Source organism: Odontesthes bonariensis, chromosome 12 (genome assembly GCF_027942865.1).
Source record: "Odontesthes bonariensis isolate fOdoBon6 chromosome 12, fOdoBon6.hap1, whole genome shotgun sequence".
In the NCBI taxonomy this organism is placed as follows: Eukaryota; Metazoa; Chordata; class Actinopteri; order Atheriniformes; family Atherinopsidae; genus Odontesthes; species Odontesthes bonariensis.
The window spans coordinates 8,399,086-8,414,452 of NC_134517.1; the positions used below are offsets into that span (position 1 = coordinate 8,399,086).

At 41.4% G+C, this 15,367-nt stretch overlaps 1 protein-coding gene across 1 annotated transcript; it reads right to left on the reverse strand.

Moving 5' to 3' along the window:
* Nucleotides 1-1,513: 1,513 nt before the first annotated feature.
* LOC142396087 (protein FAM171B-like) lies at nucleotides 1,514-15,114 on the reverse strand. Its single transcript, XM_075478624.1, has 8 exons — nucleotides 14,705-15,114; nucleotides 9,305-9,538; nucleotides 8,562-8,654; nucleotides 8,313-8,477; nucleotides 7,754-7,924; nucleotides 6,365-6,481; nucleotides 5,770-5,893; nucleotides 1,514-3,001 (listed from the first exon to the last, which is right to left on the reverse strand). The coding sequence occupies exons 1-8, from the start codon at nucleotides 14,934-14,936 to the stop codon at nucleotides 2,065-2,067; spliced, it is 2,073 nt and encodes a 690-aa protein (XP_075334739.1). The 5' UTR covers nucleotides 14,937-15,114; the 3' UTR covers nucleotides 1,514-2,064.
* Between the last annotated feature and the right edge of the window lie 253 nt (nucleotides 15,115-15,367).

A 15,367-nucleotide genomic window follows, 5' to 3' on the forward strand; every position in this document is an offset into this window, starting at 1 on the left:
GTCAACGTTCCGCCCACCTCCTGCTTACCACTTATTTCTGTCAGAAGCACACAAAACTACAGCCTCAGCCATAGAAGACAAAGAAGAACTATACAAAGATATTACTTAAGGTAAATTCAAACTTCCAAATTCTTGGCCCCCCCCAAAAAAAAATTACATAACAGATCAAAAGCCCTTACTCAAAGGCTATTGCACCTATATTACCAGAGCTATAGAGTAAATACAGCACTCTTTTAACACTAGCCTACTGTATATTGCCTACTGTAGATAAGCATTAAACTCATCTGTCATTAGGGGGGGGCTAGTGATAAATATAATGGTGATGAGATAGTCAAAAACAAGGGTTTTTAAAGTAACCCTCTGCTCAGATGCAGTCCCGTGAAGAAGAAAGTACACCTCTTTACATTCTAAAATGTTAGAATCGGGTCCCTTCCATGTCTTCAAATTAGGTAAATGCAACCACATATGAGTTGCCCCTGTCTCACGTGTCAAAAGGACATTGTTCCAGAAGTCATTTGTTCAGATGCAGCTTTACAAACCTAAGGCTGTGCTGCCATGTTCTTTTTAGTGAGAAGAGGCTTTCTTCTGCAACCCTGCTAAACAAACCATTGTTCAATCTTTGTAACATGCTAACTGAGGCCTGTAGAATCTGAGAAGTAGCTCTTGCTAAGTCTGACTGTTTGGGTGAACTTTTGTTGGGACATTCAGTCCTATGAAGTCTGGCTGCAATATAACTGTTCCCTAACGGATCTATTTTAGCAATTGTGTCTGTAAAATAATTGCTGATGTCTTTCCTCCTTGGCATTGTGTTAACGCACACCTGAATGTTCCAGACCAGAAAACAGCTAAAACCTCTGCTCTCATAGAGGTGATCGCACTTGCTGACGTCAGTAAATGAAGTGCATTTGATCAGCAGAACCTGACTGCTACTGGCCTTCTTAATTCCTATGAAAGCAAGGACACTAGCTAATGTTTGCTCAATAATTACACAATGTAAAATGACATGCATTGTTGCACATCTAAGGTATTTACTAACATATTTTGAAGACCTGGTAACGAGGAGATTATTGTATCCCGAGGGTCTACTTTTTCATCATGACTTTAAAGTTAAGAGAAAAAAAAACCCCACCACACTCATTCTTTTTTGTTTTTGCTAAATTCATGGTTGCTTATAAGATCAAAAATAATTTAATTTTATCCCATCTTTAACTTTATTCAATTCATAAATGGTCTGTCTCAAAGGTAATTACTGTCTCAGTTTCTGGCTTTTGAAAAACCAGTCAGATGTCTCCAGAATAACGTATCTGAGCTCTTCATCCCCAACACAAACATTGAAGTTATTAGTCTCATAAATGATGTAATACTTCCTGAAATCGATTCACTGATCCTCCCGCTGAAACTCACCCTCCTCTCTTCTCGAAAAGCTCTGGTCTAGAATGTTATCACCAAATTCAGTTTAATCACTGATAATGCGCAAGTACGGGACATATTCACAAAATAAATACTTCTCTTTATTATGGAATCTTAGTTTTCTCCATGTTAAGGCCAAGTACACGGTAATAATGATGCATCTACTACATTATAACACATACACAAAAATGAAGATTTAAATCTGAGCTGTCCGTCAGTTATATTATGACTGTGAAGATGAGCAAAAAGTGTTGTATTAACATCCTCATGGTCAGTTTTATATATTAACTTAGAGGTAACACACATCGAATCATACACAAAAAGACATTTAGAGAGATGAAAATACAGCCTTTACAATAACAGTCAGTCATTAAATGTTTGAAGGCTGGACATTTTTAAAGTCTTAACTCCAAAAACACAGCTGCATTTATAAGAAGTGGACACACCGTCAATAAGTATTTGAAATATGACACGTTTTCTGCGGTGAAATTTTGCAAGAAATGTTTCTGACGAGTCTGCGTGGTCTGCTCTGAAATGCAGACGTTGGTGCATGCTTCTGCAGGCAGACATGCAGCTGCGCCCTCATTCTGGACTGTACATTCACCTGTGGGCTCAATGAGTCGCTTGTCAGAGATGAAACTGCTGCAGTGTTTTTTACTCTCTGGGTTCTTGTTTGCTTTTGACAAAAGTAGCATTTCGCTCCAGTGTTACGGCCCTCCTGCCGGACATCTGGTTGAGTTCGCTCATATCCACCCCTGAATCTAAACTGGTGTCTCGACTCTCGATGGGCCTCCGTCTCCTCTGCTGCTCTGACACAGTGTAACGGATCTCAGCTGCAGGTTTGCCCTCCAGTGACACAAACCAGGCCCGAGGAGGTTGAGGTGAGGGGATCTCAGATAACCCCGTCAGGGTATGCATCGAGTGTCGGCTTTCTCTGATTTTATTTAACGTCCCTGGTACTGACGCCGACTCCAGGAGGCCAAAGGGACCCCTGGATGTGTTGACGGAGTTTGCAGCCTGAGAACCCTCTAAAACCTCAAACTGTTTCTCAGTTTCAGCCTGGCTCTGGGTGGCAGGCGGACCTTTTGGCAGAGTCTGGATGATGCTGTCTTTAGCCAGCGGCTCCGTGGAAGCACCGTTCGAAGCGCCCGCTCGTGGCAGCGTGGCCGACTTTCCCCACTGAGTCGGCTCTGGCTCCTCCAGCTGAAAGAACGCAGGAGCAGGGAAAATGGCAACAGGCTGGTTGAAGAAGAACAAGTTGTCCGTGAGAGATGCAGGAAGTCTGGCTTGTTCTGAGCTACTGTGTGAAAATGTCAGATCAGTCAGGTCAGTGTTGATCTCCAGTTCATTACACTCCAATGCAATGGCCACCGCACCGGGGTTGACTATTACTTCACTGTTGTGCACACGAATAAAGGAGGCATTGCGCTGGTTGTCCCCCCTTTCTGTCAATGAATGGTTTTGGTTCTGCCCAGGGTCACAGGCACTCCCTGAAGATGCTTCAAAAACCTCATCATCACACATGGAGGTGGTTTGGTCCCTTTTCAGCACATGTTGCATCTTCCTTGCTTTAATTTCACTGGCTCCCCTTCTGCGATAAATAAAAGATAAATAATTGACCTCAGAACCAGATCAGTGAAAATCAGTTAAAAACACATACACATCCAGAACAACACGTATATTTAGACAAATCACTTTAAATTTAAAAAAAAGAAAGTAAGTAAGCTTAGGTTTACTTTGGTAGTCTTCTTAAAGCGCCTTGTTAAAAGAGTGTTTCCCAGAAACAAAAATGAAAATATTCAAAGCATGTAGACTAGAAAAAAAGTTTCAAAAGATCTAAAGTTGCTCAGTTTCAGTTAATGCCCCCAAAATTTGCCACAGTAATAATCAATTCCTGCAGCACATCCCTGATTACACAGCTACAGTAAAAAAATCTTTAAGAAATATTGTACTGCCCCACCACAAAACCTTTCCAAAGGTTTTCCTTCTCGGATTGCTATGAAACAACTCAACAGACAAAAATCCCCACCGACAGAGAACCAAATATTACGCCGACCTCTGAAAACTTCACTGCCTCCTTTTGGGTGCGCTGGTTTTACTTTACAGTGTCTCAAAGATCCCTCATATGTGATGCTATTACCGCTGTTGTGTACACGTGAGTGTTTATGAGCTGCTAAGATGCTCACAGTTAAAGTGGCCTGCTAACGTAGAGACAGAAGAACACGTATATTTACTTTCCGTTCCTGACTGACAGTTAAGAAAATGTTAACACTGACTCTGAAATTTGAAATTTGAACAACTGTTTTTTTCAAATTTGTGCTACAGCAAGAGTTATGAATTTAAGCATCATCATCAAACTGTATATTCGCCCTGTGCCTGCTTGTGTTTCCTCTGAGTGTTAGGTCAGTTAGGCAGACTGACATGCTACATGCATACAGGTGTGAGCAGGCATGGCTTGTTGCTCCCATGTTTCCCCTGACGGACTGTTGACCTGCCGAGGGTGCGCCCCACCCCTGAACATGATGAAGTGGGTAAAGAAATGGACAGATGTTTCACTCTTACAGAATCTGTTTTGATACGCCTTTAAGAAGTGAATCCTTAAACAGACCCGAATTGTAGATTTGCTTACAAATAGCAGCATTCCAATGATTTATGTACAAGGAGCAGTGAATCTTAAACGGAGACAAACAGTTCTGAGATGCAGCAGACTACATTTGGTTGAAGGTCATCTGGATCCGGTCTTTTATCAGTTCCCAGAGTGAGAACCAGAAAGGGAGGAGCTGCATTCAGCTTCTATGCTCCACATGTCTGGAACAAACTCCCAGAAAGCCTCAGATCAGCTGAAACACTCAGTGTATTTAAGTCCAGGCTGAAGACACACCTATTTTCAGCTGCATTTGAATAAAGCTCCAAATCTGAAGCTTGAGTTTCAAAACTTAATCACATTTTAACTACTGATTTTATCTGATTTTATTTATTGTTCTTATATCTTTCTTTTTTAAGATTTAAATCATGCTTTTTATTTCTACTGTTTTAATGTCTCTGTAAAGCACTTTGAATCCCCTTGTTGTTGAATTGTGCGATACAAATAAACTTGCCTTGCCTTACATTTGTCCACAAACAGGGATTTACTAAGTTTGAGGACAGATTCTTTGTTTAAGGGAGCTGTACAATAAATGAATGTGGACACAAGGAATTCTGCACAAAAAAACACAACACACTTGGTTAAATACCCCCATATACCAGAATGTGATGATAAGGTCACAGAGGCAGGTAACAGCCAGTATTATCATGTGTCACCACTTCTCCAGGCTCCAGTGGTCACTTTCCATCACTCCCCCCTCTACATGCACATAAGCACAGCTAGCTGTGGTGTGGAACTATGAGAACATCAGTCATTTTTTTAATGTTTTCTGAGTTTGTTAATGTTTCTGCAAAATCCCAAATTCCAATGAGCGACCTGAGTATTAATGACTCAGACGTTGTTGTGTTTCATGCTGTATTCTGAAACATTTTAACATAAAAGGAAGATGGAATGACATCAGATCACCTCTGCTAACTAAAGACACACAAACTGACTCTTGAGTTTTCAGTCTGAACCAGTCTTTGTCCCTTCTCCTGTCTGTAATACATCCCTCCCAGTTCTAATGCTCCATGTTAAGATCTCATTTGTTACATTGAAACATCCATTTTAAGGAGGAGAAATATGCACAGTTCAGCTAAAATATCATGGGGCAGGGTCTGTTAAAAGGCGACTCCCAGGACCCACAGGACCTGAAGCTTTGTCAGCTGTTTTTTCAGCATCACTGAAGTCAACCCAGAACAGATGGTTTTCTGAGAATGCTGACTCTCAGAATGATCCATTTTCCAGACATTGGACCAGTGAGATAAAAACGGAAACGCCGCACGACGCTTATACGTCAGCTGAGTATGTGGTCCGATAATGGGGCCCAAGGACATCAATGTGTTTACACTGTTGTAAGAATGTGGACACAAGTATCCCAAACTGCCTACAAATGTTGTTGATAGGATCTCCATGCACCCTCAGTCCATTCTAAGTGAGTTTACACCTGTAATTAGAAATGCTGAGAGGATTATGCAGAGGGTGTTATGTGCTGCAGGTGCAAAATATAGACTTTTCAGAACCTACTTCTAAACTGGCAAGGGAAAAACCTCTTGACACTTGATCATTTTCATGTAAGCATTCTTATAAATAAAGCCAATAAAGTGTATTCTTGGACTAAAAGTCAGAGATTTGGGAGAACCGAACTGGTTTAGTGGTTATTCTGAGCATCAGTTTCAGTTGAAGTAACAAATAGATTAAAATTAGATCATGGCCTCTTTTTTTTTTTTTTTTACCTGCAATAGAATAAAAGCCCAACCAGAAGACAGATGGCAGCAACAAGGGCTCCTCCAAAGAGAACCATCAGAGCAAAGTAATGATGGGAGATAAAGTCAATGGAAAAAGCAAGGTCAAAAAAACCTAAAAAGATGGAAAGAAATGAAGACTTCAATTTCAAATCCAACATATGATAAAATATTAAATAAAAAAAACTTAGTATAAAATTATTAGATTAAATTTTTCTTCTAAAATATTTTCCAATTAGAACTGTTTTTGTTATTTTTCCACCAAGTTAAGCCAATTCCATTGTGGATTATAAAAGTTATTTTACAATTTCCAACACTAATTATAGTTGTCACATTATCATCTAAAGTTACACAAATGAAGTTGCTATGACAGAAAAATCCCAGTACAGTAAGATAATAATACAGCTATGACAAATATAATTGTTGTTATGCATTTAAATAGCTTTAACTTAAAAATAAAAATCGACTGATTACATTACTAATCGATGCTCGAGCAACAGATGACAGCGTAAACATAATACCGAACCCTTTTTTTCCATATTTATGCTGTATAGAACATTGTAACACATCTGAAGAGAACACCTGCCTCTGGTAGAAGACAAAGGTGCTGCCATCCAGTAGCCCAGGTGAGGAGCAGTGAAAGTCCACACTAGTTTTCCGTCTACTGACATCACCTTTCCGAGTCCTTTTCTCATCCATCCACCTGCACGCAAAACAGACATATCAAAAACTAGGTATGGAATAACATATCCACACTGTGCAAGATTGAAGCTTAGAAATTTGTGAAATGCTTCCCAGAGAAAGTCAAGGTTAACACCTTTGAAATTTCTGAAATACTGTCTAGATAACTGGCTTGTGACAGCCAAACATTCATAGCAACGTCGCTTTTTGATCCTTCAATATCGGCTCTTCCTATCATTGTGAAGCAGAATCCACCAAGTGTATGATAGTTCACCAATTAATACGGAGCGTGAGCCTGGTTTAGAGACAGGTTAGTTAGTTTTACCCTACTGATGATAAGTTGTCGAAATAGTAACTCTGCTTTACTTTAGCTTTAAAGCTTTCACGAATAGGATAGGCTTTAATTTAGCTGCAGCCTATGCTGCCATTCTCATTTGCATCAACACTTTTCTAAAAATACAGTGTCCATCTAGTTTAGAAAGTAAGATACAGACATCCTAAAAATGAGAAACCTCCAATATAGGAAGCTAGATGAGGAGATAAAAAAAAACTAGTGCATGGAATACTGTAATTCTTTATTATTGGACTGTCCAACAAATTCTCTGAAAAGCCTTCAGCTGATCCAAAATGCTGCAGCCAGAGTTCTGATGAGAATGGGTTCAGGAAAGCAGACACCCTTTCTACCTTTAAGTTTAGGCTTAAAACTTTCCTATTTGATAAAGCTTATAATTAGGGGTGGCTCAGGTGATTCTGAAACATCCCATAGTTAAGCTACTATAATAGACTGCAGGAAGATCTACCGTGATGCACCTTTCCTCACTCTCCATTTACATATGACATTATTGTTGTCATTAACTTGTGTTTCTCTTTCTCAGCAGGTATCCCTGGCTCGGTGTTACGGTGTTTGTTGTCCCCTCTTTCCTGTCCTCTCAGCCTCCAGCTGGTCGTGACGGATGGCTGCCCTTCCCGAGTCTGGTTCTGTCAAAGGTTTCTTGCTGTTAAAAGGGAGGTATTTCTTTCCATCTGTTGGATTCCTTAGCTAAGCAACTTTTTTTTTTAATTGCCTTGTATGAATTGGACTAATTTGGAATAAATTAATTGGAATTGATTGGATTATGATAGGATTACAATTATACAATGAATTAAATTGTAATCATCTTAAATTGGTCTCTGTCTTTGAAGTGCCTTGAGATGACATTTGTTGTGATATTGCGCTATATATATATAAAAAAATAATTAATTGAATTGGGATAAACTAAAATTCCTATGGAGTATGTTTTTAATGTGCACTCACCGGTGGACCTGTTAAAGTACCATGCTGGAATAACATTTGAAGAGTGAAGGCCCCAACTATCAGGAACTGTGAGGGTGAAATGGATGGGCCCGCTCATATGCAGCTCTGCGTCTCCTGAGAAAAGCTGCACACTGACAGCTGCCACCGGGCTCAAATCCACACTCACGTATCCTTGAAAGAATAGAAGAAAGCTTTAGTGAAACAGGCTAATATGTGGTATGACCAAATTCTGATTGCTCATTCTTTTCTCAATCTTTTCTTGAAATTAAATGTTCATGTTCAAACTATTGTGGCTTTTGTGAATCGGTGCAACCGGTTCAAAAAGAGCTATGGTTGCAGTCAATCTGAAGCATATTTTTTTAGGCTTATAACAAAGAAATCTGATGTGATTTAGAAACTGCTGTTATTTTGTTGTTAAAACCATCACCTCACAGAAGTGAGAATAAGCATGTCCAAATTACGTATATAATGCTGTGATCTGCTTTGTAGTAAAATGTTGAAACACTCACCTTTTCACAAGTACATACAACTCAGCGTAATGTCACTGCAACATAAATACCTTTATCTGATGTAATGTTCATGATGCCAAGAGTGTTAAGAGAGCTTTGGTCATCAGAAGTCAGTTTGGGTATGGTCAGATAGGCTTTAACAGAGGTGATGTTGCTGCTGTGTGTCAGGTTCAGGAGGCTCTTCGGAAACCTGACAGTGGGCTGAGATGTAACGTCTACGACAACAAGAAAGCGGATCACATTTTTGACAAATCCTTTGAAAGAGTAAAACAGTTTTATTTTAAAAATTTTAAAAATACCAGCTGTTTGTCCGGTGATCAGGACGGAATCTTCAAAGAGCCAGATGTTCCCTTGTTTCAGATTGAGCAGTGACATCATCACTGATGAAAATACTGCAGCAATAATCAAGAAAAAAGGGGGGAAAGATGCAAAGTTAGTATTTGGACTCCAAGGTTTTGTCTTTTTCCACTAGATGGCAGTGTGGCCTTTAGTTTCAACAACTCTACTATTTAACCATGCACAGACACATGTAACACAAGATTTATGTCCAAACCCATTTCCTCAACTTGGCCCCACCATTTGACCCACTTTGCAGGGTTTGTGTCTTTTCAAGGAGTAGTGGTTGTAAAGTTATTCAGATGGCCTCGAATACCCTGCCTAAGGCTATGGATATAAAACCATTAATCCTTGAACACTAAAAGAGAGGAAGCCCCTTACTTTTTCTAAAGTGAGGGGTAAGGAACTGGGCGTTACTCAACTGAAAGGGGCTTATCTAAAATTTACAAAACTAAAATTCTAAACTTAGAAAGACATACAGAGCACCACAGGTGATAGTCAAGCAGTGGAGAAACATATCTCAAATAAATATTCATTGACGCTGACACCTAATTACGCGGTGTCAACAGAAGCATTTGGGTCTTGCATTGACACCCAAACTGTATTTGAGCCAGTTCAAGCTCAAAAGCAAGTCTATATGATCCTACTGATTTTTAAAATGGTGGCTGAAAATAGTACTGGCATATGCATAATACAGCTTACTTACTTGGTATTCTGTTGGTTTTACAAGGCAGCACTGTAGGCATGTAGCCAACTTTGCTGGCCACTATTGTGACAGGCAGCCCCGAGTGGTAAGGAACGTGAAGCAAAGCGCTGCCGTCTTCTCCACTTAAAGCCGAGTTGTTCTTGGTGTAGTTTATGAAGACTTCCACGACTGCTTGGCTCAGGCGCTGATGACTCATCATGTCATTCACATGAACTCTCAGATTAGATGTGGAGTCTAGCCAGAAAAAGCAACTGAAGGTCAGGACAAAGTTCAAATTCAAACATAAACAGTAGGCAGAAGTATAGTGCATACTTTACATTATGATTACACCTGCAGCAACATAAATTAGACTTCAGGAACCAAACCACTCTCAATTAACAATCCAAGCTCCAGGTTAGATTTTATTAAGATTTTACGAGGTGTTTTTGCTACTTTGTACATGCTGTCATGCAGCGTGACATTGAGCTTTACTATAACAGAATGGAGGTGGCTGCATTTCCAATTAACCTAGATGGAACCTCACTGACAACACAACAGGAAAACTAAGATGTACAATCCCTCGAGGGCATCAATCAATTTTTCCCTGCAAAATGTAAATAAGACACAAATGTCAATATTAAATTGTGCAATTAGTACCGCAAAGCATTCAGTCCACTCGATTTAATGCTACATCAGCATGCAGACAGATATGTACATTACATAGTTCTATGGGGAGCTCCAATAATGTCATGTTTTCACTTGGCGATAAGAGAATCCAATTGGATATCTAATAATAATGATGCTAAACCTGACCCAATTTGCCAATTACAGTATGCACCAACATCCAATTATAGGTTCATTACAACAAGGCTTTACAGGTAAGGTGTTGCATTACAACGAAAGAATGCTCTGTAATTTATTGCACCATACCTGTTTGAATTAATGGCAGCCATGCAGTTCTCAGCTCACACCGGCAAGTAAAGACTAAGGGATGGAGGCTGCAAAAAATAAATTGTACATAACTGCTCAAAGCCATCAGAAAAAGTCAACTACAAGTAACCGCATTAGAAGCTCGTTGGTCCATCCAGTTTCTGTTTATTTTGTAGATTTAGAGGTTTTGATTGTGTCTCTTAGATATTCTGTGGGGGGGTATCAGAGTTAAAACCTACTTTATGTTAATGTGGGGGGGTTTCAGAGTTAAAACCTACTTTATGTTAAAGTGACACTAAAAATCCATATGCTCCACAACCTGCTATGATTTAGCAAGTATCATCATCTGACCATGGACAGTTGACACCACTACGTTTTAGCGATGTGCACAAATATATCAAGTTCCCAAATCGTTTTGTGAGACTGGGCTGAACACAGTCAGCTACATGGACTATTAGGATGACCTAAATTAGCACGTAGCTGCTAAAAACAGCCACATATCTCCCTTAGGAGGGGGTGCAGCACTAATGGGCTTACATTTCTCAGGTGCACAGGAACAAAACTCCAAATAAATGCAAATGTTGAAAATGTAACTGAACAAATGCTCACCATACAAATTTATCATCATCATCAACTTTATTATATAGCCTTTTAACACAGCCGTGGCTGAAACAAAGTGCTGTACAACACAAAATAAAACAAGGCTTAAAACACCAGAACAATGTAAAAACAACAATAAACAACAACAATATTAAAATAATAAAAACAATAAAACAACACTAGAAACAGAGTCTCGTGCTGGGTTAAAAGCCAGGGAATAAAAATGGGTTTTAAGACGGGTTTTAAAAATGGGCAGTGAAGGGAATTTGAATACAAATTTCTAAGTATCCAAGTAACCAAAAGAGCAATTAATGCAGCTTAAAACTGTGACCTTTTTCTAAGTCAAGTTCAGCTTTTCAAACATCACTGGGAAACGTGTTGATGGATTTTTTTGTAAAGGTATCTTAAGCCTGGTTTCCACTATGCAGTCCGGTACGGGTTGGTTCAGAACGGTTCGCTTATTTCAGTGTTTCCACTACCATGAAAGCGTACCGGTCCCATGGAACCCGTTACCATTTTTGTAACCCTTCTGCTTGGGGTACCGAGCACACAGGACCGGTTCCAGGCTCTGCTCTCCGTTGTTGGTGAGGAGGCTGTGCAGCGGGAGCTCGATGGCGCTGTGCCAAACCAAAAAGTTTTCCAGCTGATTGCCGCAAAAATGGCAGAGAGTGGTTTCAACCGGACCGCGAGCCAGTGTCGCATTAAGCTGAAGAAGCTTCGGAGCGATCGACGTAGTGACGCATCGGCACGCACTCCGCCCCACTGTGGGAGAGCAGAGCCATGACACTTGTCCTAATTACACAGTGTGCCTTGTTGTCCGGTTTATGCATATAATGCACGCATTGAATGAGTCAGGAGGTTAGAGTCAGGCGTCCAATAACCGGAAGGTTGGTGATTTGATTCCCACTCTCGCCACTCAAAAACATTGGTGGAACTGACAGCTGGAGGGGTGTCAGTCCACCTCCTTGTCACGGCCGAGGTGCCCTTGAGCAAGGCACCGTACCCCCATGCTCCCCGGGCGCTGAATGGCTGCCCACCGCTCCAGGTTGGTATCTGTCTCTATAAGTGTGTGACCCTGTGCATGTGCATTTGTGTGTCAACAGGTGCCAACCTGGATGGGTTAAAAGCGGAGGACAAATTTCGTGTGTATGCATGTATGCATGACCAATAAATCGGATCTTAATCTAATCTTAATAAAAGATTGTCACAAACTGAGGTCAAAGGGAATTTTTGGTATTCTGTAATGTACTTGTCTCTGTGACGGTCTGTTCAATAAATTCCACATAAGAGGCTGACCACGGCGCGTCTGAGTCATTTTTCTCCACAACATAATGGTGACCCCAACTTCGTGAATTTAGCGTCTGGAGCCCCGCTGAGCGAGGCCCCCTGAGGGTCCCCTTTGTACAGTGGGAACACAAGGCTGACCCCAAAGCGACCCGACCCGTACCGTACCGATACGAAGTGACCCGAACCGTACTGACAGTGGAAACGAGGCTTTATTGACCATTAGGCATCATTACCAGCTCTGGGTACCACAAAGGTATCCTCCCCCACTCCCTGCTATAGATACCATCTACTGGCCTGTACTGCTTCTGTGTCTGAACTCTCGTTATTTTCTGAAATGATGCCAAGAAGAAGCTCTGTCTTATCCTTTTTATCTGCAAGAAAATGCTGCAGCACTCATTTAGCAGCAATCTCTTACTCATTAATGTTCAAAAAATCTATCTATGTTAGCAACAAAAGAGCACTGACATGACAGGGGCTGAATTGCTGCTGCTCCGGGTGGTCATAATCCTGCTGCTATAAAGATCTGCCAAAGGTTTAACTGAAAACTGATGAAGCCATGCTTTCTGCAGCTGGCTTTCAGCTGGGGCCAAAGCTAGGCAACCAGATCAACCCACATCATTGCCCCCAACAATTCCTTTTGAACAGACAAATGCCTTGAGCTGCTGGGAATGCCCCCATTTTGAACCACCAGTGTGAGACAAACATGTACACTTGGCTGTATCGACATGCTGAGATGGACAGGAGGATGATTGTTCTGGGAGAGGCAGCCTCCTCTTTTCAGAATGGGTGTGCTGCCTCTGAGGCCAAACATATCAGAAGGGATCACTAAATCTGAAGTGGAGGTGTTTTGTGCCAGATTACTCTAATCTCCCCCATTTGGCCAGCTGAACCACACCACAAAAGAGGTTTATGAAGTGGACTGAAATGGACTGCCTAAGGCCGCTGGGTGCAGATGAGAGATGGATCCAAAGCTGCCTGTTGTGGGTTGAATACTGTTATTATGCGCATGACAGCACTAATGTAAGCTAAAGAAAATAGCTGAAGAGTTTACAAATTCAACACGCATTTGAGCTGAACAAGTATAGAATCACAAATCTCTTACTCTGCAATTGTGTCTGCGATGAAAAGCACAGACATTTGCTTTGACAGACACGACGAGCTGCTGAAATATTGGAATTTTAGCATTTTCGCAAAAATAGGAATGAATTGGATGCACACGAGGTTAACAGATGGTCTAACAGGGACTGATCTGTTATGAGCCCCACCTCCACCCTGTGTGTTGGAATTAGGCCATAGGTGCCGCTGATGGAGAAAAACACGAGCAATCCCTGTGATTTGTGTTTTGAGCACATGTCAGTGATTACAATTTGAGTTGAGATTTGAGACAAAATATGCTTTGGGTGGAGGGCTGACAAGAGGGGTTGATGTCCTGTAGACAAATAATTCCTTTGTTCCCAGGGGGTTAATGATTAAGTCTCTGAATCTGTTGCTCTTCTCATTAAGCAGCCGAGCATGTTAACCTCAGCATGAGAGAGGTGTGCATCCGTTTTTTTAAATTTCTGTTTTAAAGATTACATTTTCTTTTATCTAGTACAAGCTGAGAGCGAGCCGCCATTCCTCTCAGTTTACTCTGAGCTGAGGAAAAAGGAAGGCTGGGAGGAGAGTGTTTGGCAGCATTCAACTGCAAGCCAGCAGGGGGGAGGAGGAGGAGGAGGAGGAGGGGGAGGAAGAGGAGGGGTGGCTGGACCAGAGACAACAGCATGCTTGGCTACATGTGCAAGTATTGTCTCCACAACACAGACAGGAGGATCATGTGATGACGGATGGTAATACACTCCCACATCAGCATGAATTAGTCATGAATCCCTTGATAAACAAACAGGGTCACAAATCCCTCGTTCAACTCCTCTGTGCTCTGCTGTAAGCAACAAGCCTGTCAGGAGAGGTTCAAGAGGAGGACTCATGCTTCATAGAGGGAAGGAGGGCACACGTTCACTTCAATTTTTTAAATGAAAACAGCCAACAGGAAACCAACTGAAGTTTCAAGGAAGAATCTGTCGAACTCCGAACAGGTGGTCTGCATGAAATCAGAATGCAGACTTATTCACTGTCTGAGCTGCTTTCCAAGAACATGTGTTTAAAACCAACCTCTTCTCTGTTTATTTGAGATCTTTTGCCTTAATGAAAACACATGCCAACTCCAAAACCACTTTAAATGCAAATATATTGTCAAAATATTGTAAATAATAATGACAATCAGCTGCCTCATGGTGGTGATGCCGTTCAAAGAGACAGATGGAGAGGCCCTTACTCACGAAGAGACGGCGCTCTCATCACTTATTACTCATGAACAGATGACAGGATTTGTGAGCAAATCCTCACACAGATGGTCTGGGCCAACTAAACAAGGACATCTCAGGCTATAATCTCATACACTCCCCTTTAATATGATGGCTGAGAGCGAAGAAATAGACAGAAATGTCGGAAAACATTTTTCTACGTGATGTCCTCCGCAACTTTTATTTATTTTGAGCTTAAGAGACAAAACATCAATTAGCAGTCAAACCTGACACATTCAAATCTTTGCTTTAAGCTCGGACAAACCTGGCGGAGTCTCACGCGCTTTCTGTGGGTGCTGAAAGAGCTCTTGTTTCACGTGATCCTGCTTTGCAAAGTTCCTGTCATCGTTATGCAGAAGCTGTTCCGCAGCCGGACTCAGCTCCGCAGTTGTCTCCCCATTTGTGGACAGAACCAGCGCGCAGAACAGGCAGCCCCGGAGCAGGCGCATGACTTTTAAAGAGTTCACGATCGATGTGTCCTGCGGGTCCGATTTCATCCACAACTCGTTCAAGAACTGGTGCTCACTGCCAGCCACTGTTCAAACTGCGAGGCAAACTCCGCCCCTAAAGCCCCCTTTGATGGGTGTCCCACATCTATCTATCTATCTATCTATCTATCTATCTATCGTAACAAATGAAAGAGTCCAGAAATCTGAAGCATATCATCACATCGCATTCTCAGTAGACTGAACCAGGGGCGTTGATACGACCGTGAAACACGGGGTGGGGAGCATGGACGTTGGAACTATTTTCTGAGAGGGGGGAGGGATTTTTGTTGGAGGGGGAATTCAAAAGTATGAATTGTGTGTATATTATCAACAGGGCTCTCAATTCTCACGCAATGAGCGTGAGACACAAGCATTTCAACAAGTTCACACGCTCACACGCCACACATGCCATTTCTCAAGCTGAGAAATGATCAACTTCG

Coding starts and splice junctions, on each gene's coding strand:
- LOC142396087 (XM_075478624.1), bottom strand. CDS start 14,936: ATGAAATCGGACCCGCAGGACACATCGATCGTGAACTCTTTAAAAGTC. Junction 8,478..8,561: donor GATCACCGGACAAACAGCTG/GTATTTTTAAAA, acceptor TTGTTGTCGTAG/ACGTTACATCTCAGCCCACT. Junction 7,925..8,312: donor GAACATTACATCAGATAAAG/GTATTTATGTTG, acceptor TATTCTTTCAAG/GATACGTGAGTGTGGATTTG.